This window comes from Anopheles ziemanni, chromosome 3 (assembly GCF_943734765.1).
Source record: "Anopheles ziemanni chromosome 3, idAnoZiCoDA_A2_x.2, whole genome shotgun sequence".
NCBI lineage: Eukaryota > Metazoa > Arthropoda > Insecta > Diptera > Culicidae > Anopheles > Anopheles ziemanni.
This window is the reverse complement of record NC_080706.1, coordinates 70,437,704-70,461,920: the sequence shown is the minus strand read 5'-3', so window position 1 is coordinate 70,461,920 and position 24,217 is coordinate 70,437,704. Positions and strand designations below refer to the sequence as shown.

Below are 24,217 nucleotides of genomic sequence, written 5' to 3'. Positions count from 1 at the left end.
ATGAACTTGCGGAATTCGAATAATGGTTGATAAGGCCAGATCGAGCACAGATGATGGTGGCAATTATTGAATGCTAAAACTTTGGCATCCGATGCATTGCTGCCAAGAGTACTGGTGCTCAATTGTTAACAATTATACGAAATAAAATACACATCACCAGTACAAGCCAAGCAAATCGTACTGGAAGGGACCTGGTTGCCCCACTACCATCATTCAGACATCGAAGACCCTCATGGCGGATGACGAAGCGTACCTGGTCCGGGTATCGGCAATCGTTTTCGTTGCACATCATATTCGAGCTTTCCATGCGGACGGAATAGTAGAGCGAGCGGCAGGCATGATCGTCCACACCATTGCACGGATGGCTGTTGTTGAACCAGAGGCTTTGCTGATCCGGCCCCGTTGTCTGGCAGTTCGTTGGGGTGCTCCGATGGTCGCGTCCTTCGCACACGGTGAACTCTCCATAGTCCGTGTTCATGAACTGCATCCGAACGTCCTGGCTGTTGCGCAGGAAGAGCTGTCCCAGTCGGTACCGCAGCTCCACACCGGGCGAAAGATACTGTTCGTACTCCTCGCGTATAAGATCGCTGCGCCATGTATCGCGATTGCTGGCCGTATGACAGTGCGGTGCCATCAAACGCTGGGGAACACCCTGCACGAGCGTTCCAAGATCTTTTGCAAAGCTTTCGATAGCCGTTTGCGATGAATCGATGATGTGATAGTGTTCTTCCGCGGTTCGACTGTGAATAGTATCACTCTGCAATAGGACGGAAGGTAGCCATTAGCGTCGGGAAAAACAAATCTAATTTTTACCGCCATTGCTTACAAAGTCAACCAACTGACGGATCGAAGCAGCATCGTTTGTAACGAACGCAAAGTATAGGTCAGGAAACTGTTGAAACGATCCACGCAGCATTCGGCGTGCGCTCTCGAAATCGGCCTGAGCTATACGGTGGGACTGTGAGAAGACCAGAACGACGGGAGTGTTCGATCCCACCAGGAACAACGATCTTTCCGCATCCATTTGTCGTGAGAGCGTTGTAACGATGGAAGCAAAGCTTCTGGAAAGTGAAAGCTGCGGCGGAACTGGCAGAAAGCGAGAAATAGAAAAGTCAATTGTAAATATTTAATAACAAAATAACTTCCATACAAATGATCTATTCTTGAGCTATACTTACAGGATCCAAGGGAAGTTTGAAGTCGCTCAAACACCTCCGACATGCTGTTCGTTTTGTTGACCATGTATTCACCTGTGGCTCCGTTTATGATGGAAATCGATGAACCGTAGTGGGAAACTTCGATCAGCTCGACTAGAAACCTATCGAGTGAAGATGTTTATTCATTTTTTTCCCCACAATCTGATTTTAGGTTTAAAACTCACGAAATAAGCTGTAAGCTACGATATTCGTCTCGTGAACCATCCAAAACGACCGTTAGATCAACGTTAGGTTTGATGGTGGATTTGGTGGGATCGACGCCAACCGGACAACTGGAAATGGTGTTTAGCAGTTGACTGGTCCGCTCGAAGAATCTATCAACGGTAGCATCGCAGATCCGTCTCATTAGCGTTTCTTCGACGACCACACTGCCCGTGGCGTACTGGAGGACTTCCACAAGCTTGTATGTTTCCTGCTTCAATTTATCCCGCTCTATCGACCGCACGATGTCCTTCCGTTGGCACGCCCGAGTCACGTCAATCGTCTGCCTTTGTCCTTGTTCCAGCGTACTTTCACCTTCGTCATCGAACACGTGGCGGAACCTGCTGTTCCCTGCCGCCTTCGCACTGAACTGTGTCTTCCCGGCGTGTTCACGTTCATCGTCCAGCTCCGCCCGAAGTGCGTTTTGCGCAGCTGGCCAACCACCTTTCGATGGTATCGTACCATGGCCACCGCCCAGCCGACGCCGGTGAGAAACATTTTCAATTGACGCCACCGGAATACCCCGTTCGCTGTAGAACATATCCAGTACCTGCGATAGCCGCAAGCGACGCAAACGCTTCACCAATTGTGGCGTCTGTTGGGCTAGATAAAATCCATCGATCCCGGACAGGATCTCGCTGTCCGTCATCTCCCAGCGTCCGGCGTGATTTTCATCCAGGTAGCGGGCGCGTGGAAAGTAGCTATCATTCCAGCTGCCGGCCAGCCCGACATTTACCTGTGTCAAGAGTGCCGGACCTTGGTACAGGCACACTTCGGCCAGATCGCCAGCCAATCCGGCCGCGTACATGTTATCGATCGATTCCAGCGAGGCGAACAGTTTCTCAAGCTGTTTGCGCGTGTCAGCCGTTTCCATGGTTTCAAGATTTTCGTACGGAGTTTTCTTCCGGTAGGCCGTGATAAACTCACTAATGAGCACGTTCTGCGGCTGCATGCCGGCGGCAATGGACATAATGACGACACCCGGGGCAATCGTGCCGTGGTCAGCGGTGAGGACGGTTCCACGTTCCAGTGGGCAACGAGAGAGAGGGCGCGCAAAGGTGGTTCTATTAGAGTTTGATTTCTGAGCTCTACAAAAGAAATCAACAAAAAAAAGCAATAAATGAGTGCAATTGTTCCTACTATCATGTACAACAATGTGTCAAACAAATTTTATACTTATTCTGCGTTATCCAAGGGGCCTGTGGATTACCATCGCTGCTTGTCAACGTTACCGGGCAGGTCCTGCGCTCGTCATCCCGCTGATATGGCTCCACGGAGCTACTCAGCATTCGATGCAGGTCGCAAATTTCTCCCGGGGTGAGGAAAGTATCGAAATCGATGCGCCCCGGCACGTTCGAAACCAGCTGGCGGAGGAGTGTGTACTTCGGCACCATAATACCGTTCGGGCTGTACGGGGTGACCCATTCCGTTTCAGCGATCCCCGGCACGTTCTCGATACCGTCAATACGCAAACTTAATTGTTTAAATGTATAAAATATATTTAAAATATAAAAAGCCTATTTTTCCTGTTGTTAAACAATAAGCAAAAGAATATTGCTACTCCAAACAAGTGAATACGTGAATTTTCTTTAACAGTAAATTTTAACAAATTTGTTTCTCATCGTTGCCGCATAATAATTAGATAAATTTGACATGTTAGCTATCTCATAAAATTAACCAGAGATTACTAATCGCAACAAACTAAGAAACATAGTCATCGTCACTGGATCAAAGGATTTTATCCAACCCGGAAATGTGTCGGAAAGATCAGTTAACATGATTTTTCAATGGATACGGCAAGCTCTAACAATTTACATAACAAAATAAAATTTAGATTGTTTTCTGTGAAATATTACAAAACTTATAGTGCGCGAATATTCGGGGGAAAAATCGGGAGTTTAATGTATATCAATGTATGTAAAATGGTATTTGATTTGTCAACCACTAACTTTTCCCGAATACGGTACTAGCAACTGTTTAACTCCATCTCAATTCGTTTATTGTTTTGTTTTATTTATTGCAATTAGGTTTCCTTTAAAACAAATCACACTGTCAACCTAAAAAGTATCACTTACCAACACCAACACCCGCGTCTCACTTACCAACACCAACTAACGCTATCTTACCGGTGAATCATTTCGGCGCTCAGCAGACGCATATCCAGCGTGGTCGGATTGTGCCGCTCTATCTTGCGTATCAGTTCCAGCAGATACTGCACGGTCTGTGGAGGGCCGGGCTGCGTACCATTACCTCGATAACAGTCGATGAGTTCATCGGGTATGCTGTAGGCTCCCCTCACGGTCCCAACAAACCCTACAACGACATTTCAACATCCATCGTTTGCACAATGTAAAAGTAAGGTGCTTCCCGCTGTTCCAGGTGTTCCTAAACCTGGCTCAATATCTCACCTATAACTATTAAGCTGAGGAGCATAACAGCACAATATGCTGCTTGCTGTGAATGTTTCATTGCAGTAAAATAAACGGTAGTTTTTTCACAATTCGAAGTGGTTTTTGATGTTCAATGAACATGTATGTAAAACTCTATATGAAAGGGATGTCTTGAAGATGATGGCACCGGTTAATAACCACTATCAACGAAAAAACATTATCACTCTAAGGTAATGTCACATTTTACACTTTATCCGTTATAAACCAAAATGTAATCGTGTTACAATTAATTTCCACTACGGTATTCACTAATTTTCATTTCATGTTTAGAGCAGCACTGCACATTTAAACCTGAATCCAGATATCAACCTAGTACATTTATTAAAACCGAAAAAAACTTCAAAATAATTGATTTTATGTACCACCCAAATCTTTGCACGGTGGATTCCACTTTCGTAGTGCTCTTTGTCGAGCTCACGGTGCAAATGTGGTGTTATTCATTGGGCGTTTCTTATCTTTAGATCTGATAAGCGAACAGATAACACGTTGTTTTACCGGAAGGCCTTGTAAGTAGACATCTTGCGGGAGTAGTAGTGGTCTGTAGTCTCTGACTCTGTAGCAAGTTTCAACAACTACCCACCAGACTTTTAATGCATATTATTTGTGTTAATTTATTAAACTATGTCATCATGTACACAATAGATTGTCGACAAATTACCACGACTTTTTTTTACACCAAATTATATTTTTGTAAACTTGTTTACATCCTCCGCCAGTTGCTCGCAAAACTCGCGATACATTATGTGCTGTTTATTTTAATTCTGTTTTGTTTACGCACTTCGCATTCCATTCCGAAGAAGAAATTGCGGCTCCAAGTGGCTCCCCCTTTTCTTCAACTTGGCCTACTATTGGTAAATTTATTTCCACTTCAAATCGGATCCCCCTCCCCCCATCCCTTTCCCTCCTCGCTAAGCCCCCATTGCATGCATTTTTTTATCGCTACCTTTAAAATCCATTGTTTTCCATAAGAGTAATAAAACTAATTATGCGTTTTAAAATATAGCATCTAACGTTTTACAAAAAGACTTAGGAGTTGACTGAACGGAAATTGATGGTGGATCATTAAGTGACTGTCATTGCCCTATCCACAGTGTACGTGAGTGTGTATCGTGCTTAGTGTAGCCTTGTTCATTTGCGTTTTTTTTTCGTTACGTCGTGTTTTGTTTTTTGTAACTAGCGTAAATTCGCCAGCATTTCCGTCGGAGCAAAAACTATTTCATTTTGTATGTTTGCTATTTCAAGTATAAATTTTTCACTTCGATTATTTGTGTTATCATGTTACTTCGTTTAACGTTTAAGAGTTTCGATTGTTACATCCTTTGCCAGACGCTCCCGTTTCCATCTCTTTCCTCCTATAATCGTAACACCCTTTCTATTCGTGCCCCCTCGGGACGTGTGTGTGTGTTACTTGTGAAAGATTTTTTTTATTTTCTAATTTATTTATTTATTTATTATTGGATTGTTTTTCTTTTATGGCCATTTTCTTTTTACCTTATAGTACAATGCTCTCTAAATGGTGGTGGTAAACTGTGGTGGTTGGCTTTACTAGTGTGCACACACATGTTCGTTAATGGTGGTTTTTTGGTTCCTATAATTTATGCCTAAATAGTTCAGATCTTTCCATCCGTCGAGTTGTATGTTTTTGTTGTCTTGTTGATGTTTCGCTTTAATTGAAATTATGCACAATCCCCCGTCCATGGATACCCCGCCACACCATTCTGAATATTCGTTTACCGCTCAATTTTAACAGCCCTACCGCGTGCGGGTTTACTAAGAAGGGAAATGTGGTTTAATGTCGCATTTGCTTTCTATTGGAAGAACTCTAGCCGTTGCTAAACGTTAAAAGGTTTTGTTAATTGTACACCAAAATAGACGTTATCGTTAGTGCAGGTTAGTGAGTTCCGTTCCGTCATTCTTTCGTTTTGGGGTTAGTAGCAGACACCGAAGATTGAAGATTAAATCTGGCAACATTGATTTTAACGGTTTTTTTTTCATGAAACCGTTTCATAGTTCGTTGGTTTCAACGTGACAAAACAATGTACAACTACCCGCTGCAATCAGGTTTATGTGGCTTATAACACATAACAAGGCCGACACGACATATAACACAGGAGCAAACTTTAGGATTAATATTTTTATCTATATCAACCACAAAAAGTTTCCTTTATATCTACCCCAGAATCATGCCTATTGTAGGAAAAACAAAAAATAGTAAGCTGATTTGATTTCTTTTTTTTTTTGTAGTCGAAATTGCGTACGGAAGTGATGTTTTTCATAATTCTTTTCTTACTGAATTGTAAAAGAAAACAGCACCTGCACTACGAACATCAAATTTTACTTACGTACCTGGCTTGAAAAACTTTAATACTCCAAACATTGAACCGAATAGAAAAAAATTAAACTACTGCATTCAGGCAAATGTGGCATGAATGAAAAGGCGGTACCACTTGTTCACTTGAAATCTTTTATCAGGTTGGTATTGTCAACGGGTTAAGTATCCGGAAGGTACACATTTTAGTTTGTATTGTATGATGATTAGTTTGAATCACTACATTTTTAGACACAATTGATGAGAATTTGCTTGTGAAAACTAATTTATCCTGCTGGCCCTTGTGCTTTCAATTGGACTTTTTTAAAACTCATTTCCTGCTCAGCTTTTCTTCACGGTATTAACATCACGTCTTGCCGGAGCTACATCCGATCAATACAGAAAAGTCGTTTGTGATACATCAATGTTGCTAAGGTTTAAATGCACATTTGAAAACAGATTGCGCTTGTCGCTGCTTCACACGCTTCTTGTGTTGCCCATAACCATTTGCTGGTAATGTGGAAAACCCTGTGCGTTACGGCCATGATGGACCATGCGACACATGGAAAGTGACTACCAGAAATGACTGCTAAACCGTTCCGTTTAACCTAGCGAGGCAATAGTTGTAAAGGGTATTGCCTGGCTGCCCGGTACACGGTACTACAGTACATCAAAAAGCGCACCCACCACAAGACGGACAACGAAACCGGAACGGCTAATTATCCTACCGCGCACATATTGATTAATTTATTTAGCTAGCAAAACGATTTCAGAATTTAGGGATTAGTTATATTTTGTCATCGTTTCTCCTTCGCCGTGCTCGTAATGCCACTTGAAAATTGTTTTGCCTCCAGGGCATTGGAGCGCATTCAGACATTGTACATATTTGAAATGGTTTATGTGATCACATGAATGTTTTTACCCTACCGTTGCTGCGAAATTACGTGTGTGTGAACTTTAAACATTGAAACGCTGCTGTGTGTTGTAATGATTTTTTCCTAAATTGACCGACGAACAGTGACGTGAAATGACCAACAGGTAGGTCTCGAATTGTTTATTATATAAAATCGATCACAAAGTAAAAAAAAACAAATATTACTCTTCTGCTCTACTTATGCTGTTCCTATTTTCTTTTGCTAAGAACATCTACGCGCCTTTTTGTTGCACGTGGGGGAATCTGTGAGTTGGAAGGAACATCGAAACGATCAAAACACGAATGAATAAGGCAGAGAACTTGTCTTTACACGTAATAAATGCACGCTTAGATGTACGCTCGAAGTGAGGGCAGAAGCATTGGAATGAATATTTTTATTGCAACTTTTGATGCAAAGTACTGGGAACCCAGGGCGTCAGCATAATAAGGTCCAATCATATCGTATGTAAACGTACTAGTTAAGTTAACTAGAAAATAATAATTCCAAGCTGGAGGCGACTGAAAAAAAACCTAAATGCGTAGTTCGGTTGCATCTGTCTTACGTTTAATGCTGATGACATTCAAAAACACTGATAACAAATTGAAACGGAAGCGCGTCGCGCTTGAAGACCGTGCCCCTTATGTTTCCTCTGTTTACAATACTTTTTATTAAAGCTACTTCGCTCCACTTTACACTCATGTAACGATTTTATGCTTGAGAGTGCACTATGTATTTGTTATGGGGGAGAGTTGTTTACTAGTCCCTTATATTAAACTTCTACCTAACATGTTCCAATAAATACTTGCTTTTTTGTGTTGTGCGATTATCTCTACAACGAAGTAGATATACCGGTTGCGTAAATAATAATAAAAAAAAGAGAAACATAAAATAAACGATAATACGAACAGAGTTAAGCGAAAAAAGATAAAATCAAACATCGAACATTTAAAAACACCATAAGTAAAATTGGTTTGTGTAACTTGTGCCTCTGGAAATCATCTTACTTGTACATCTGGCTATACTTTCACAGAGCCGTACGATGAAATAAGACCATATACCAAATACCAAGTGTACACCGCTGACTATGTGACGATTGCACGATAACCACATGGAACTACGTGTTTTCTCTTCGTGAATTACAAATAACATTTATTTATGATTTGATCTGCTTCCTTCAATTTCTTGTCGCTATAATAAATGCAATTTTCGGGGATGTATCATGCTTACCAAACGGCAAGGGATACACATTTGAATTTCGATGGCGGTAGTTGTGTAAAACTATCGGTAGCCGTATTGCGTATTGAGACGTTTGTTTTTGCCGATCTACCCGATCGGCGGTAAGTGATTTGCAATTGTTTTATAGCGAAGGGAGAAAAATGCTAGCGTATAGCACACGCTGATTGAGGAAAGAAGCGACGGGGCACAAAGGAGTGGTGTTGATGCGCACAGTACAGTACTAAAGCGCGTATTTGTGGTCCATGAACCTTAAAATCTGAAACTTACATTCAACGCGAACGCAGTTTAAAAACAGAAGAGCTTATCCTTTCAGACGAACGTACGACACTGTACTACGCTTTGTATTTGCTTTTTATCGTCATCGTCGTGGTGTCTATAGTTCTTTATAATACCATGCAGCTCCAGTAAATAAACCTACCGAGTTTGTGTAAGATGGAAGTTGCTTGGAAATTGAATAGCTAGATGCTGTTGCAGAATAAACTTTAACAATAGCTTATCTATGCTCGATTAGCGTGATTTTGTTCCTCTTTCTCCGGTTCGGAAAATCACCGGAAAACTTATAAAGACGTTGGTCCTTACGTTTGTGTGACACAATTTGCTCGCTGCTCGGAATGACCCCTAACCAATGGGTTTAAACATTACCGCGTGTGTGTGTGTGCGTGTGGAGTAGGAAGGACCCAGCCAATCAATTCGAAATCATCCAGAGCCCACACTTTGGCGTAGCTTGAGTTGCATTGTGTGTGTGTGTGTGTAATGGGGCGCCAACATGGTTTTTGAGGAGTTCGCGAAAACCTCCTCAGCACACACCCTCTGTTAACAATCGCTGTACAGTACTGATGATGGTCTGAGGCCGCGGCAGAGGTATATTTCGACCGGGCAAACGTTCTCGCACATCTTTGTGCTAGCACTACAAGTAGCAGAGTTGTAGCCGAAGTTGTCGTCACAGCAGTTTTAAGCTTCCGTTTCGGCACCTTTTAAGCGCAATCGGGCGAAATCTTCAAATATAATATCGTCGTCTTGACAGTTGTCGTCGCTGAATCGTCAGATGCAGGAAGGAAAAATGAAGAAAAAGACAAGAGAAAGTGCTGCTGTTAATAACCTACGGTGAACTAAATACACTATTACACTGGTGAATATGTATTATTTTAAACATTTATACTTCAGCTAAGTTTGTAACATCCATTTGAATTTCTTCTGAAAAGGACTACGTTAATAGTACACAATTGTACGACTTAGGTAAAACAAGCACTGTGTAAAATACAAATTTTATCCAATTATTACCAATTAAAAAAAACATTTAAAGACAAGAAGCGATTGTCTCTTCATTACACAACTTCGAATGTGTTTTCATTGAATGTGCCACGAAAGAGTGGATTCCGCAACGGTTCTGATCTTTAAGGTTTTTTTTTTTGAGATCATACACAGATGAACTAAACCCAAAAAGCTAAAATTACGAACAACAGATGTTAAGATAAGGAATGAATCGTTTAAGACGGACAATAACAATTCGTAACAAATCGGAACGCACAACATTAAATGTGCCATTGTAGTTCAGTTTGGACAATAATAAGGAACGTTACGACACTATTGTGGCTTTGATACATAAAAAATGCGAAAATTGTATTGAAAAAAACATCCCGTATACAAACTCCGCTAACTGAGTGGTTCCATTAGACAGTACGATTGAGCGAAGTGAGCACGTAAGCGAGATGAAATTTCTACCTTGAGCTTAGATAGCAATAACGAAGGTGAACGAGCGAAGCGAGCGTGAAAGTGAGATGCACAATTTCGACAATTTCTACCTTGAGCTTAGATAGCAATAGCACCGTTGAACGAGCGAATCGAGCGCCAAAGTGAGATGCACAATTTCGACGTTCCGGTTTTCCCACGCACTGTACGGTTTCCCCACTTGCTGTTATTTTGCTAAGGATACTATGGATGCAGCATGGTAGGGGAAATTTTTCTTGCGCTGGACGAGTTTTTGGTAGTCGATGGTTACTTTGCCGAAATAAAAACGGCAAAGCGTGAACGTGCTACACAGTTTCATTCAAAGTTTGCAGTACGAAGGAAATGAAACGTTTTCGAGATTTTAGGGACAATTTTTTCGAACATTGCATGTATTCTTGGAAAAAGTGGTGCTGCAACGTAATGGAAATAACCAATGCAGAATAAAATTAGGCAGTAAACTACATTCATAAGGTTAGGCCCTGTAAACGGGCCCTGTAACCGGGATCTGTCAAGGGGCCGACTTACCGGGCCCTGTGAACTGAGTCCTGTAACCGGGCCGTGTAACCGGGCCCTGTAAATTGGCCGTGTTACCGGGCCCTTTAACTGGGAACATTCAACGTGTCCTGTAAACGGGCCCTGTAAACGGGCACTGTAACTGGGACCCGTGCAATGGGTACTGTAACTGGCCCGTGTAACCGGGCCGTTTTACCTAGTGACCTCAAATTGCGTTAGTTGAATTCCTCATCAAAGATAAAAAAAACTATCGTCGATGTGACCAACCGCTTACAAGCTGGAAGATTGGTTCTCATTGTCATCCGTTTCTGCTCTTTTTTTGCGACTAGGTAAGCATAAATAATACGTCACATTACACATAAATTTAAAAAAATGTTAGATGATTCCGGACATATAGTCACATGGCGCAATAAAATTATACGTAAATCAGTAAAAAGACGTAATTGGAAAAATGAGGAGGAATGCAAAATAAACCTCTAATCTTAATCGCGTACCCATCAATAAACAGACTGTAAAGATCGTTACGGCAATCAAGGTGTCCCAAGATGTTCCAGAAGTTTTAAGAGGCATCCCCATAGGAGCAGGTTCGTCATAATGCTATGGTTCGTTGATTAAACCGACCGGGAAGGGCTATGACAATTTCATTCCAAGATCAGGTAATCGGTCCCCAAACCAAATGTTCGTTTCGGAATAATCAACTTTTACAGTATTCGCCCAGGGACCTTTAAAACCTTCAGGTAGGTCCGCCGATAAAAAAGGGTTTCAGCGAAAATTTGGAGGCTTGGCACAGGGATATGAAAAAAAGGAAAGAAAACAGGGTCTGCCGTCATCAATCTTACACTTGAGTTGAGTGGAACTTACAGCCCCCGGGTTCAGTTACCCGTGGGAGTCGTAAACCTTCGGCAAACTTCTCAAACGGTATCGCGAACGGTGATCGATAAAATCACAAAAGTTCCTGATCGATCTAAATCTCTTCAATTCCCCGCTGAGTGATGGCTGGTAGCACACTCCGTTATTTCCGATCCGATACCCCAACCGTTTCCCTTCCCCATGCTTACCCATCCAGCTGGATTAGATTTGGCCCGTCCTCCTTCACTGCGCTCGCGTCCCCGTTATTACTGTTCGAACCTATTTCGTGACCGGGTTGATAGGAGTGTTTCCGGTCGGCACTATTCACCGTTCGGCCAGGTGAGCGGTCCCCTATCACGGGCTCATCGTCATCCGGCTTCGGGTGCATGAGTATGAATGGCAATTCTGCTACCAAATCCCTGTACAAAAACAAAAAAAACAGCCCCAAACCAAATGTTACTTGCACTCGATCAGAACACAACACGATTAATATGCACTTACCCGCCCAACGGCGTGATGCACAGCTTGACCTTCACCTTATACTGCACGATGATGCCTAGATTTTCTCTTTGTGTCGGATCAGCAATTCTGCACCAGACGTTATGCGTTTGTGTGTGTGTGAGTGTATGTTGAAATTGCAAATAGAAAACCAAACATTAACAATTACAGAAAATAATGCAGAGACCTGTTGAGGGCTGAGAAGAGAGGGTTGGCAGAACTCGAAGCGGCAAGCAAAACCCACAAAGGGTTTAAGGAAACAAAAAAACGTTGGTTAACATGTCTACTATTGGGTTAAAGGATACGAAGAAAATCAACGAAAAGGAAAAAGCAATTTTTCATATCGATGGTCGTAAAATATAGACAAAATATTGCGCGATGGGAAAAAAAACTACCTAAATTGGTCATTAAAGGAACGGATTTTAAAACACAAGAAAGGTAAATCAAATTGATAGAAAAGTACGTTGAAATTATCAGCGTTGAAAAAACAAAGAACTGAATGGAGCCTGATAATGACAAATTTCAGTAGACATTTCATGCCAATCAAATGAAAGCAGCAACAATTTTTTGGCAATTTGGTTTTTGGAAGGGGAAGGGACGAAATTAAATACTATCTACGGCGAAGTGCCGTAACTGACGTTTCCCGTCACCATTTCTACCTATATTTTCCGTCGACCAGCGTGCGAGACCTGCGAAAATTTAAAACGGGTTAGAAGGTTAAAGGCAGAGCAATAGAAAATAAAAGCAAAGCGGAAGCGTGGAGGGAAAAAGTAACAGAGGCGGGAGAGACAAAATTAAGCAAAGGGATAAACAAAAACAAGGCATCATTAAGAAACTAACGGTTTAAAGCCATGCGAAATGGGGATATAAAATAAATATTTTCTAATATTGTTTTCAAAAATATGTTCGTGAATGGTTCACACCAAGTTAATCATGACATTTCTAATCATGAGTTAATTCATGACATTCATGACATGAATCTCATATATTTACAGTGAAACTCAGTAAAGTTTTCAAATATTTGAAATAAACATAACAATTACAGTTTAAAGACAAATGATTGAATTATTAAAAGGATTTTTTTATTTGATCACAAGAGTAAGATAAAATGAAAATCATGCAATAGTAAATAAAAAAAATAATACATAATGCAACTAAGAAAAATCGACATCAAGCATTGAAAAAACATATAAGATGAGCAGATGAAGGAAGTGGAACAAGATACGTCCACAAAATGTGGGGGCAAAAGGTGTGTTTGTAAAACGTAAGAGCATGTTTCCACTAGTTGAGTGGTGTTTTCAAGTAATCAAAAGTAAATGAATTAAATAATAATAGAACGAAAAGTAAAGCAACAGAGCAACTCTCATACGGGTATGATAGCACGTACGGGCCCCAAGAGGCCACAAAGCACAGCCGCAGGTGAACAAGGACGAACACGCATAGAAAAATGACAAGAATCAAAACACGAGCGGAGAAGCAGTGGTACAGTTTAAAAAAATAGTATAATGGGAATAGGACATAGGAGAACGTTAAAAAAAAGAGAAACAAAGGACAAACCGAAGGAAGTATCAACAACTTACAGCGTGCTCGAGGCCAGATTGGTGTCCTCGTGCTTCAGCTGCCCGTCAAGTGCCAGGCCCCACTTGTCTTTGTTATTGGCCAGCAGTGGCGTCAGCGTAAACACTTTCGATAGCGTGAAACCGGGTGCGACCTGACATCCGTCTCTGGTGGTTCGGAGCGCATCGTTTGACGCGGGCGAGGGGTATTTCGTATATTATTCGTACACATTATTTGCCACGTTGTTTGGTTATCGATGGAACGCCCGGAATGGGGGCAGTGGGTGGGAATGGGCAGGCAAAACAGGCAGATCACATCACATGTCGCGCCCATACGATGTCACACATCATCATATGTTCGCGTGTGTTTAGATGACAGGCAGTCCGGTTTGATCGAGAATGATTGGTATGATAGGAACGTTGAAAAATGGCACACATTCGAATGTCATGCGAAATTTTAATTTTTTAAAAAAATTGTTCCGTTCATAGAATGTAGAAGGAGAGATAGAAAAATAGAGAAAGAACAATTAGTGCTTTAACGATGCTTCGGCTGTCGGTGTCAATGAAACTTGAATAAAAAGGTTCAGCGTTGGAACAGGACTGTGCGCCTTAGGTTGGATATTTTCCCCAAAACTAGCGTTTTTTTATCGAACTCTAAAAGGTTTTTGCTCATACATGGAGACGCCTGGTGGTTTACTACTTTATAAGTAAGGATGTCGGTTTTTATGTAAGAAAAATATACTAGCCTTAAAAACAAATGCTTCTTATAAAGAAGAATCTCCACAAAAATTTGGATGTGTAAAAACATACCTTTTTTACGCTAAGAATATATTTACAAAGACTCCACGAGCAAACAACAAAATCAACTAGCATCATATTACCACAATATCATCGATATCATTTCCTCCGACTCATTGGAGGGTAGCATGAACCGTTCCCACCTTTGGTTGCCCGGCTGGCGCGGGGAAAATGTGTGTCCATTTTTACCCGGAACAACATTTTCGTGATGCAATAGTGCGGCGCAAACGTACTGGCCAGGCCAACCGGCGGCATCGGTTAATGAAGTCGCGGGTGGGATTCAATTTCCATCGATTTCCTGCGGTGGGCGAAAAATTGGCCCCCTCGTGTGTCGTGTTTTGGGGGTCACGGCACTGACGGCAAGTTCGTGGTAGTGTATAGATACGATATAGGTTGGAAAAGGGCAAGATATCTGAGAAGAAGTCAACGTAAAGCAAAGCCGACGATAATGACGCCCAGCACGCACGTGTCGGCCGGCTGCACAAGTACGGAAGTAGAAACACCCTACCGCAAAAATACCCTGCTGCTCGCGCGAGGGCAAAGAGATTCCGTTGTCGTAGGCAAATAATGCAACATTATTGTGCTATTTGGCTTGTTGTTCGCAATGTGGTTTGTAATTAGTTGTGGCTTTATGTTCGATTGTAGTTGGTCTTATCAATTACGATTTTCAACTTTGGCCCTGAATAAGCTTTATTGATACACGTTTTAATTGTGTTAATTGTATCTGCCGTCATATAAATTTACTTGCAACGACTGTGAGGTACGATCTCTAAATACATGCCAGGACTTTTCATGCCGGTGGGCAATCTTTCGCGTTCACGCTTTCGTGTCCGTAGTGGGTATCGAATATTTGACTTATAAATGGCAAGGCGAAAAACAAATTACCACCGTCGGATTCGCGAAGCCAAGTATACTGCGTGCCTTTTAATAGCCCTCAGCATAATGAAACCGTTCAGTCAAACAAAACAAAAAATAAAACTACGATCGATGGTAGCTGCCGGAATAATGTTGGCTTTGTACGACTACACGCTCGATATCGCATTGCATTGACCGAGTAAGTTTCACCGAGCCGTTTTGGGCAGGTAAATTATTCAAAGTGATGGGCGTACTTTAAGTATTCCTCTATAACAACCACCGCAAAAATATTTCACCATGGAAGTCATTCCCGCTAAGTAGAGAGCTTGTGCACAGCCACGGCTGGCTGCCGATGCCGTAATATGAAAAGTATAACTACATTTACCACATGCCGGTACAAAATAGGCAGGCATTTAAACTCCTCATTCAACAACTTATTCCCATTTAGTAAGAAATAAACCATTTCCCCATGCTCTTGAGATAAACTAGATTCAAAAGAGGCAACGAACATGGGTTAGTACACCTACAAAGTTTATCACAAAAATTAGTACCGGTAGAAGGAAAATGCAAAGTTGGAGTCAGGAAAATTTGATGGGATCAGAATATTAGAGAACATGGAGTCAATCAAAATAATTCCATGTTAGACATTAAATGAAAAAGGATTTTTTGTACAGAGCATCCAACAACGGATGCTCCAAGAGATCCTACCAAATTAGATTATAATGCTGAAATACTACAGCAGGCTAAAACTAATTAAGGAAAAATAAAATAAATCTTTAACTGGGAGAATACTGAAGGAATCAGGGAAATTGAGTTTGTCAGGACAAATAGAGAACCGTGAGTTTTTTTAAATTCAGTCAGAAAATATTGGTAGCAAACTTTAGCATGGAAGTGAATTTTAATTTATAACGAAGGTAAGATAAAATATTGGATTTGTTTTATTTATATAACCCTCGGAACCAACTTTACCATGGACTTAAACCGTAGCGTGATAGAATGGAAGATACGTTTAATCCCGTAATATTATGTAGATGAAACAAGAAAGATTTCTTGCAAAGAAGAAAGATATTTTCTACGGAAGTTCGAAAAAAGGATACCACCAAAAAGAGACCGTAAGGAAGACGCGATACCAAAGCCATTTAGTTACTTCCGACCCTCTCAATCCTCGACCCACATCCACCATGCGTCGTTTCGCATCTGCTAGCAGCATCGCCTCTTGCTTACATCGTGCTGGAAGCTAGGTTTGTGTCTTCGTGCTTCAGCTGACCATCCAGGGCGAGCATTTGCTTGTGTTTTTGGTGCTGCGGTTTGATGGTGAACACTTTGGAAAGGGTAAAACCCGGACCGACGGAACAGTCTCTGTAGCGAATCGATTGAAGGTGGATTAGAAAAGAAGGTCACAGAAGGAATGACGAATGGATGGGTGGGTGGGTAGCGATGGACGGAAATGGAAGGTAAACCTGTAATGTGACAAACTCGATGAAAACGATTGGAAGCAGCTGGACCTTTGTTTCCGGTGGAAGGGTTCTATAGGTCTACAATACTGAAGAATGGGCGATTATCGGAACCCCTCCCATCGCATTTAGAAACATCTTCTCTCTACTTTGAAAACGCTGGCGATATTCGAATCGATAAGCGATTCCACTACTTCACACTTACGACTGTGGGCAAAGGTAGGTGGGCTATAAAACGTCCTACCTTTTCATCGAGGACCATTCTATCCGTGCCGCGTGTGACCCCTAAATAAGAAATACAACGATTTTCGATAAGCTTCGCGCTGACCCCGGGGTCCGTAGAAGTCGGCGAAGGTCCACCATGATGTTGGAGACCTGCCTTCTACGGGGAAGAAGAATTCTATTTCAGTTTGCGCGCAATTGTAAACTCGTTTTGTACGGAGTATGGTAGACATCGATTTTCTGACGCATTACCTGAGGTGGTGAATCGTACCGCACTCGGTCCGGTATCGGGACATTTTCCAATTGGAAATTGTTGATTGGAAAATTAAATTTTTGAATTGTCTGCGTTTCGATAAACTACGCCTTTCGAGATGTGGCATTGGTAGAAGTAAACCTTAATTGTGTATATGATAGACAACATTCAATTACCATTACTTGTTTTGTAAAGATTGTCTCTTTCAGTTCAAACGTATAATTCAACATCATTGTACTGATTTTATGCTACATTAATTTATGATAAAAAAAGCGTCATGTTCATTTAAAAGACTTGTCTTTTGGGAAAAAAAACCTCCAAAGACAGATAGTGCTCAATATTTTTTAAAGATCTACCTTCGCCCTTTTTTCACTTGTCATCAACGATCCGAAACTGTGTCGTAACTTTCCGGATCACATCAAAAGTTCGTGACATGAAAACATTCCCCTAGGTTGATGTGTAGACGTAACCTTTCATGTCCCATGCAATTGTACACAGCCGGAGGAAAGATTTGGTGGTGTTTGCACAATCTCGGCCAGAACGAAACCGCAGAGGGCACAACTATTCTTATTTATGCAACATTTTTTCCTCTGAAACGCAGCGAAAAAGTAGCGCCAACGGGTCGTTAGCTCCAAGTGGGACACCGATGGCGACTGAGATTCGGGGACCGACCGGCGCATTCGCTCGCACGTTAAGTCTCTTTTGGTCGCCCATTCCACGATGACGCTCTCTTCGTGTTAACTGTGCATCGTAGTCCTTCACAACAAGCCTAGAAGTACCTAATCCGTTCCATGTCACGCAACCAGCTTCCGGCGGGCGATGCTAAAGACGTACCCATCGGGTACTTGCATGCCGTACTTAAGCCCTGTCCTGTATCCTGTGCTGCTACAAACGCTCGTTTGCCATGCGAGATGTTGCTGCCCGGCAGGGTTCTGTCAGACTGGGAACTCAAAAAAAAAAAACTTGTGCTGAAGTATTCAATCCTTCAATTAAACCTGAGTGCTCTTCTCCGTTCTGGATGTTTAAGTAACGTCATAGCGCTGCTCCGGTGATCCGCCGAACCAGAACCAGACGGCATCGTACCTCGGTTGACATACGGTTGAAACAAATTCTTGCTTCCTTCTTCGAGGCGAAGAGAAAAAAGGAAGGCACAAACTTCAGACTGTTTTCTCTGGCCGTAAATGGATCAAGAGCAGCGTTGTGCAAAAAAACAAATATAAAAATTGAAAAGACACATGTATGTGAGTGAGACAGTATCTTTCCATTTCGTACGTTTTCGATCCATAGGAAGCAGAATCTGGGACGCCTGTACTTTCCAGAAGGCACACGGTCCATATCCGACGTCGACTGTGAACGTTTGGTGTCTGCCGATCGGTTACACCGGTTAGCGGTTACTTACTCGGATTCCACCTCTGCAACTGTGCACTTGTACTGCGCCGTAGAGAAGAGACAGATATCCGCAAACTGTCGGACTGACACTTTAATTTTCTTAACTGTTTTACTTGAATTATTCGCTATATGTACATTCACCGCCAGGCTTTCGCCGTGGTGATAAAGCTGCAAAGAAAGACGGAAGAGAACAGCACGTTAGCGTCGTGGGGAGCTACATCGACCAGTCCCTTCACACACCGCTCCGCTTACCTCCTTGTCCAGACTCGCCTCCAGGTGAATTTTATTTGGTTTCAGTATGTACTCTTTGCTGACCTCGATCGACGGCTGCTCGCCCAGCTTCGAGGGAGCGTACATGATTTTCCTTATCGCTAACCGGACCGAGTTTCGTTTGTGCGGTTTGTCCTCCTGCGTCTCGCCGACGAAGGCCTTCAGCTCATAGTCCACGCCGCACGGCTTGCCGGTGTCGCCCGGGGCCGGCTGCAGCGAAACGGAGGCCGGACAGTGCGGCGGCACCTCGAAGTAGAAGGGATACGCGTTAGCGCCGAGTTTGCGAATCAGACGCTCCTGTAGGCGGGTGAGCGATCGGTCCGTTTCCAGCGGTGGGTAGATCTATTTTTAAAAGAACAAAGGAAGAAGAAAAATGTCTTGGTCAAAGACGGCACCAGTGGATTAAACGAGGTCAGATGGTGAAGGCGCGGGCGATTGTACCACCATCGTGAAAAGGCGAAAGATTGCATAATTAAGTTTCAATTAAATTGACAAAGGAATTTAAAGAGTAACAGTTTAATAAAACAATGATGCTGTTTTTCAATGATTATCAAGTTGACTGCCGTATCACCCAAAAAGTGGATCATCAGCCCTTTACGCTAATATAGTACTTATGTAGTAGTAGGCTATAATAATTACTAAAATGTATCGTTTTGGAAACCTAGTTTTTGATTAGTTTTCGAAAACTGTTGATTTAATAACTTTGATAACCAAATTTTAATAAAAATAATTGTACCAAGAATCTGTACTAAATCCGCGTGGTAGTCAACGTGTTAAAAGAAACACAACAATATCTTCTAGTATGATCCTTAATGCAGTCATTGAGTATGAGCTATTATTAATTTAGAGTTCAACTAGAATATATAAAATAATGTATTTTTTCGCAGAGTAATTTAATCGATTGCATTGAAACCAAATCACTGAGTTTTTTCTCAACATGGAGTAGGGATTTTTTTTTTTTTAGATGTATATCTGTTTATGAGAAGATTCTACTGCCGAACGAGCAAAACAAGAATATTCTATCGAATGATCTGTGTAGTTAAATGTCCACGTTCAAATGCTGTTAATATTGTTTTTAAAGTTTAGATAAAAATATGTTAGCCCTGTTGATTATTATTTGCGGAAATAAGAATCCTGCACCGGACTCCGGAGATCATAAACGTCGAACATGGGCAAATGATAAACAAGGCGTGATTGTCTTTATTGCAAGGCATCGTCGTAAAAACGGCCACCCCGATCAAACCTCTCCCCCTGCAATAGGACGCCATTAAAATAATTTGGTCGATTTCTACAACCACGAAGTTGGCTCTTAACGATCCGCCTGGGTCGGCAATCCATGGTAATAATAACGACAATGGCACGAAGGATAATAAAATAAGGGCGGAATACTGACACGTCATTATTGGCCCCGTCGCGTTGTTGCGCTCCACAGAAACGGTAGCGACCCCTTCGTCCCATTCCGATTGCTAGCGGGAAAATTTCAGGTTCAGGTTCAGGCCGTCTAGCGCTAGGCCGGATTGCACCTCCCTCGATGTCTTGTGCTGTGCTCGGCAAAGCACCGACGGCTTCAATTTTCTTCATTTTCATACAATAATTATCCACCGGTTTCATTTTGTTGCTGCTCCTTGTACCGCCGAAGAAAGTGTGGGTTTTGGCAAAACAAGCTGGTTGATAAATTGGCGAAAAATCAGGACGATGCAAAAGGTAGGCGCTATATAATTGAACCATAAAGACAGAGCAACTCTTCATTTAATATTTTATGACCAAACGTGCCGTGAAAAATAAATTTTCATAGCGCCTTAAAACATTCGCTCCAGGTCGAAGTCGATCCAAACATAAAACCAAAATGAGATTTAATTAAACAAATATTATTTGTTCTTGTTGTATCGAAGTATCATAATAAACGTCAAACATATATGAACTGAAACATTTTGTAGCATGACGTTGAACTTCTTGTGGCAAGTATGAAATCTGCAAAGGACATAAAGCGCCATGATGTTGTTGGTACATCTTCCGCGTTCTTGGTAATGCACTATTGCCGGTACCATTTCTTGAAGATGCCTCAACATAAGTCGATCAATGAACGTGTATCTGACGTGAAAGTGCGATCGTAAATGTGTCCACACGCTTTGCTGAGTTTAAAGCACCACTCTCCACTTCACACCCACCCTTCACCCCACCTCCCCACACCTCCTTTGTCAACAGCTTCATCTGGGCCGTTGTTTTCCATTTCTAAACACTGCCATTAAGTGTGTGAAGTTGTTTGTCTTCGTGTGCCATTTTTCCATCCATACCTTGGATCCCGTTTCCTAGCCACAGCTGAACCACAATCCGACCCGGCGGTAAAGTAATGTATCCCCTGACCTGTAAGAAGCATTGTTACATTTTACACACTCCCAACCGACGCTATCGTTCCATTTCACAGGAAAACCCATAAATTTTGATTATTTTCCCGCTATACTTTCTTCGTGCCGTCGGAGGATTCGTTCGTCGTCGCTAAGCCGCCAGACGGAACAACCAACCGTTGCCGGGACGCATGGCGGCAGCGTTCCATGGTAACCGAATGCCACCATTCCTCTGCGCGGCACATTAATCCCACACCCACCACTACCAACGGTTGGGCCCCGTGTACAGCAAATAGAATTTAATGAAAATGGAAGTTTAGTGGCTGTAGTGAGCGACACTATTTTTTAAAATATTACATCCACTAAGCCAACCAAACGCTCCTCTCGTAGCGCGCCTCGTAAGGGAGTGGCTGCCGAGCCCCATCGCAGCCAAATCCACGATGAGTATCGCCACGGCACGGCTCGAAACAAAACTGTTTCTGCATGAGAAAATCTACATTGTGTCGCACGGTCATAAGTGTGCATGTTTGCTTTCATTTCGTCGTTGACTTGCGGCCAGGAGTGAGAGCGCACACGTAAATCAAAATTACATCATTTACTCTGGTACAAGCGAACGTGCTCGGTGTTCCGCAGGAGAACAACAAAACAGTCAACCATTACGCGCCCCAGCTGCTACACGGAGAAATTAAGCTAGGTCATTTAAAAAACGATAAATTTTAAGCCGCTGACGAATATATTGCCTACTAAAGTAAACAAAAGAACAAATAACAGAAAAAAATAAATATTTACACTTAATCAAAATAAACGTAATATAAAAGTACAATAAATACAAAAAATTACATATTTTAGTACAATTTCCAATGACTTTTCAGTGTAAGAAGCGCATCCAAAACTTGATTAAATTTACAATAACAATATGGTTTGACGAGAGTTTTTTAAATTGTAAAATAAGTCATCTTATTGCAGTGATGGTTTGAATCTTCTCTTACAATACTTAAATAGCCAAAAACTAAAATCGATTGACATTTTTTATGTGAGCAAGGTTTAAAACATATTGATGAAAATATTTTTTAAATTGAAAACATACACACATTTAAGAACACGCCATAAAAATAATGTAAAAAAATGCAACGTAAACTCAAAATATACCTAACGTTCGACGGTGTTGGTAATTGCGTTTGTTCGATGGAGGCGCATGGTGGCGCAAGCGAACATGTTGAAGATAATTTATGTCATGGATATGAAACTGTCCCATCGTTTTGGGACCAAGGGTTGTGTTTTTATCCCAGGAATAAAGGAAAATCAAATGGGTGAAATAGGTTTTGTGCGATATATCATAATTGATTGTCGTGGTAGAAACAAACATGTTGGTAAGAATAAAAGCTTTAAATACAAAAAATATTGTTGATGATATTAAAATATCAGCTTAAAAAAATAGCTAAAAGTAACACCAGTGTGGAAATCGGCATTCCGAACTAGATCAAATCGCCTTTTCTTCACTGCAATCGACACCAGTGCTAGTCAATCGATATCCTGCGGAAAGTCTATTAGACAAACGATTCCAGTACCAACCTGTTCCGATGCTAGGTAAAGGTCCTTTCGGAAGGTTAGTCCCAACACGTCCAAATCTTCACGCCCGTACCGGAAGGCCGCCAGGACGTGCCCAAAAACTTTCCTATCCTTCACATATTCGGGATCTATCAGCACGACACCATCTGCCGGTGGGAGTTGGAGGCAATCGGAGGAATCGGGTGAATCGACGGTGGCGGCGGCGGCAACGGTGGCGGCGGCGGCGGAACAGTCGGAGAGAGAATGTAAAAGGATAAAGTATGGGATAAATAACTTGTTGATTTCGGCCCGGGAGTGTCGATGATGGGTGCGGCGAGCCGTCCCGTTTTCCTTTTCGTTGGCACGTACCTATCGGATCGACATGTGTGATGTGGTCGACGAAGTCACGCTTTCCCAAGTAGACCGTAATTTTGCCATTCGAAGAACTTTTTTTAAAAACTCTGAAAGTGAAAAATTAAATACGTTACTGAAGATGTTAACTGAAGAACGAGGGTTTAAATCGATGCCACATCAGGTAGTTTTAGATATCCACGAAAGATAAGATGAGCAAACTAAGAGACAAAGTACTGAGATGTAACATCAGAAATAGGATATTTGTAATGCAGATTAAAAATAATTAAAATATCTATAGAATTAATGTTAAGATGTTAAAGTATAAAGGCAGTTTTCAGTTATGTTATTTTAAAGAAGACTCTTAACCGCCAATTTTCAGTACAATTCATGAATAAGGATGCCATTTCTTGAGGATGGACTCACAAAGTGTTTGACATGCAATGCCAAGACATTTTCTTATATGAGAAGAAATTTGAATTTAAATCATCTCTGCTCAGTTTACCGCAAACCAATAGGAAAACACACTTGGGCAGTATGTCTTCCCGCAAATCAGAAGGATCTACGTGAACCGTCAACATAAATTAATTTGCATTCCAATCGGAACCGGACAACTTGTATGCATCCACTTAAGATCGTGGCACATCGAGTTATAATTGAAATCCGTCATGCACACTGTTCTTGAGGTAAAATATGCTGAACATATGGGAAAGTTGAATAGCAATTTCATCTGATTCTAGTACCACATGTTTTGGGAATGGGAAATCAAATGGTTTAGTGCTGCAAACTGCTACCATTTTGATTTTCACTGTCTAGGTTGTTTTCTACTACTTAAGCATAATGATCTAAGGCCTATTTTTTCCCTTTTTACTACATTCATTATTTATAAGGATGAATATTTTACTTACCTTGTAGCTTGTTTTTTGGAACTACCCTCGTCAACGTCAGGATCCGGTGACGGTGCGGGAGACCTTGGGGTCGATCCTTGTAAATGGGTATTCATTTCGATTTGCTGCTAATGCGAGGCCACTATGTAGCACGTTTCAATTCCAGCACTTGCAATTAGCTAAAATTTCTCTTCCTCTCCCTCTCTCTTCTATGCTAATTATACCCCGATCTTTCACTTCACACCTTGCGAAAAATCCAAACAACTTTCAATCTCATGCGTCTTTTCGTGCACTCGATAAACTCACTCACAAACACTTTGGTTAAATATTTGCTTCGATGGAAACTACTGCTATCTCCCAAATTTCCGCCAACTG

General features: G+C 41.7%; 2 protein-coding genes across 3 annotated transcripts in view; both read right to left on the bottom strand.

Annotated features, from left to right (window-relative positions):
• Window positions 1–118: 118 nt before the first annotated feature.
• On the bottom strand, window positions 119–3,887 carry LOC131285382 (uncharacterized). The gene is made up of 7 exons (XM_058314236.1): window positions 3,827–3,887; window positions 3,545–3,731; window positions 2,595–2,891; window positions 1,382–2,506; window positions 1,179–1,318; window positions 827–1,086; window positions 119–757 (listed from the first exon to the last, which is right to left on the bottom strand). Exons 1-7 carry the CDS (start codon window positions 3,885–3,887, stop codon window positions 119–121), a joined length of 2,709 nt encoding a protein of 902 aa, XP_058170219.1.
• Window positions 3,888–9,071: 5,184 nt separating this feature from the next.
• LOC131289990 (arrestin red cell) overlaps window positions 9,072–24,217 on the bottom strand; it is a 45,092-nt gene continuing 29,946 nt past the window's right edge. The window contains exons 2-11 of one of the 2 annotated variants that reach the window (XM_058319362.1): window positions 23,864–24,214; window positions 22,974–23,065; window positions 22,629–22,771; window positions 18,694–19,053; window positions 18,452–18,609; window positions 13,495–13,638; window positions 12,574–12,603; window positions 11,918–12,004; window positions 11,626–11,835; window positions 9,072–9,359 (exon numbers count right to left, since the gene is read on the bottom strand). In XM_058319362.1, coding sequence (XP_058175345.1) covers window positions 9,278–9,359; window positions 11,626–11,835; window positions 11,918–12,004; window positions 12,574–12,603; window positions 13,495–13,638; window positions 18,452–18,609; window positions 18,694–19,053; window positions 22,629–22,771; window positions 22,974–23,065; window positions 23,864–23,958 — 1,401 coding nt within the window. In that variant the 5' untranslated portion in view covers window positions 23,959–24,214 and the 3' untranslated portion in view covers window positions 9,072–9,277. The remainder of the gene's footprint in view (window positions 9,360–11,625; window positions 11,836–11,917; window positions 12,005–12,573; window positions 12,604–13,494; window positions 13,639–18,451; window positions 18,610–18,693; window positions 19,054–22,628; window positions 22,772–22,973; window positions 23,066–23,863; window positions 24,215–24,217) is intronic. The other variant, XM_058319364.1, reaches the window with a different exon arrangement.

Coding starts and splice junctions, on each gene's coding strand:
- LOC131285382 (XM_058314236.1), bottom strand. CDS start 3,887: ATGAAACATTCACAGCAAGCAGCATATTGTGCTGTTATGCTCCTCAGC. Junction 2,507..2,594: donor CCTTGGATAACGCAGAATAA/GTATAAAATTTG, acceptor TTTCTTTTGTAG/AGCTCAGAAATCAAACTCTA. Junction 1,319..1,381: donor CGTAGCTTACAGCTTATTTC/GTGAGTTTTAAA, acceptor TTCACTCGATAG/GTTTCTAGTCGAGCTGATCG.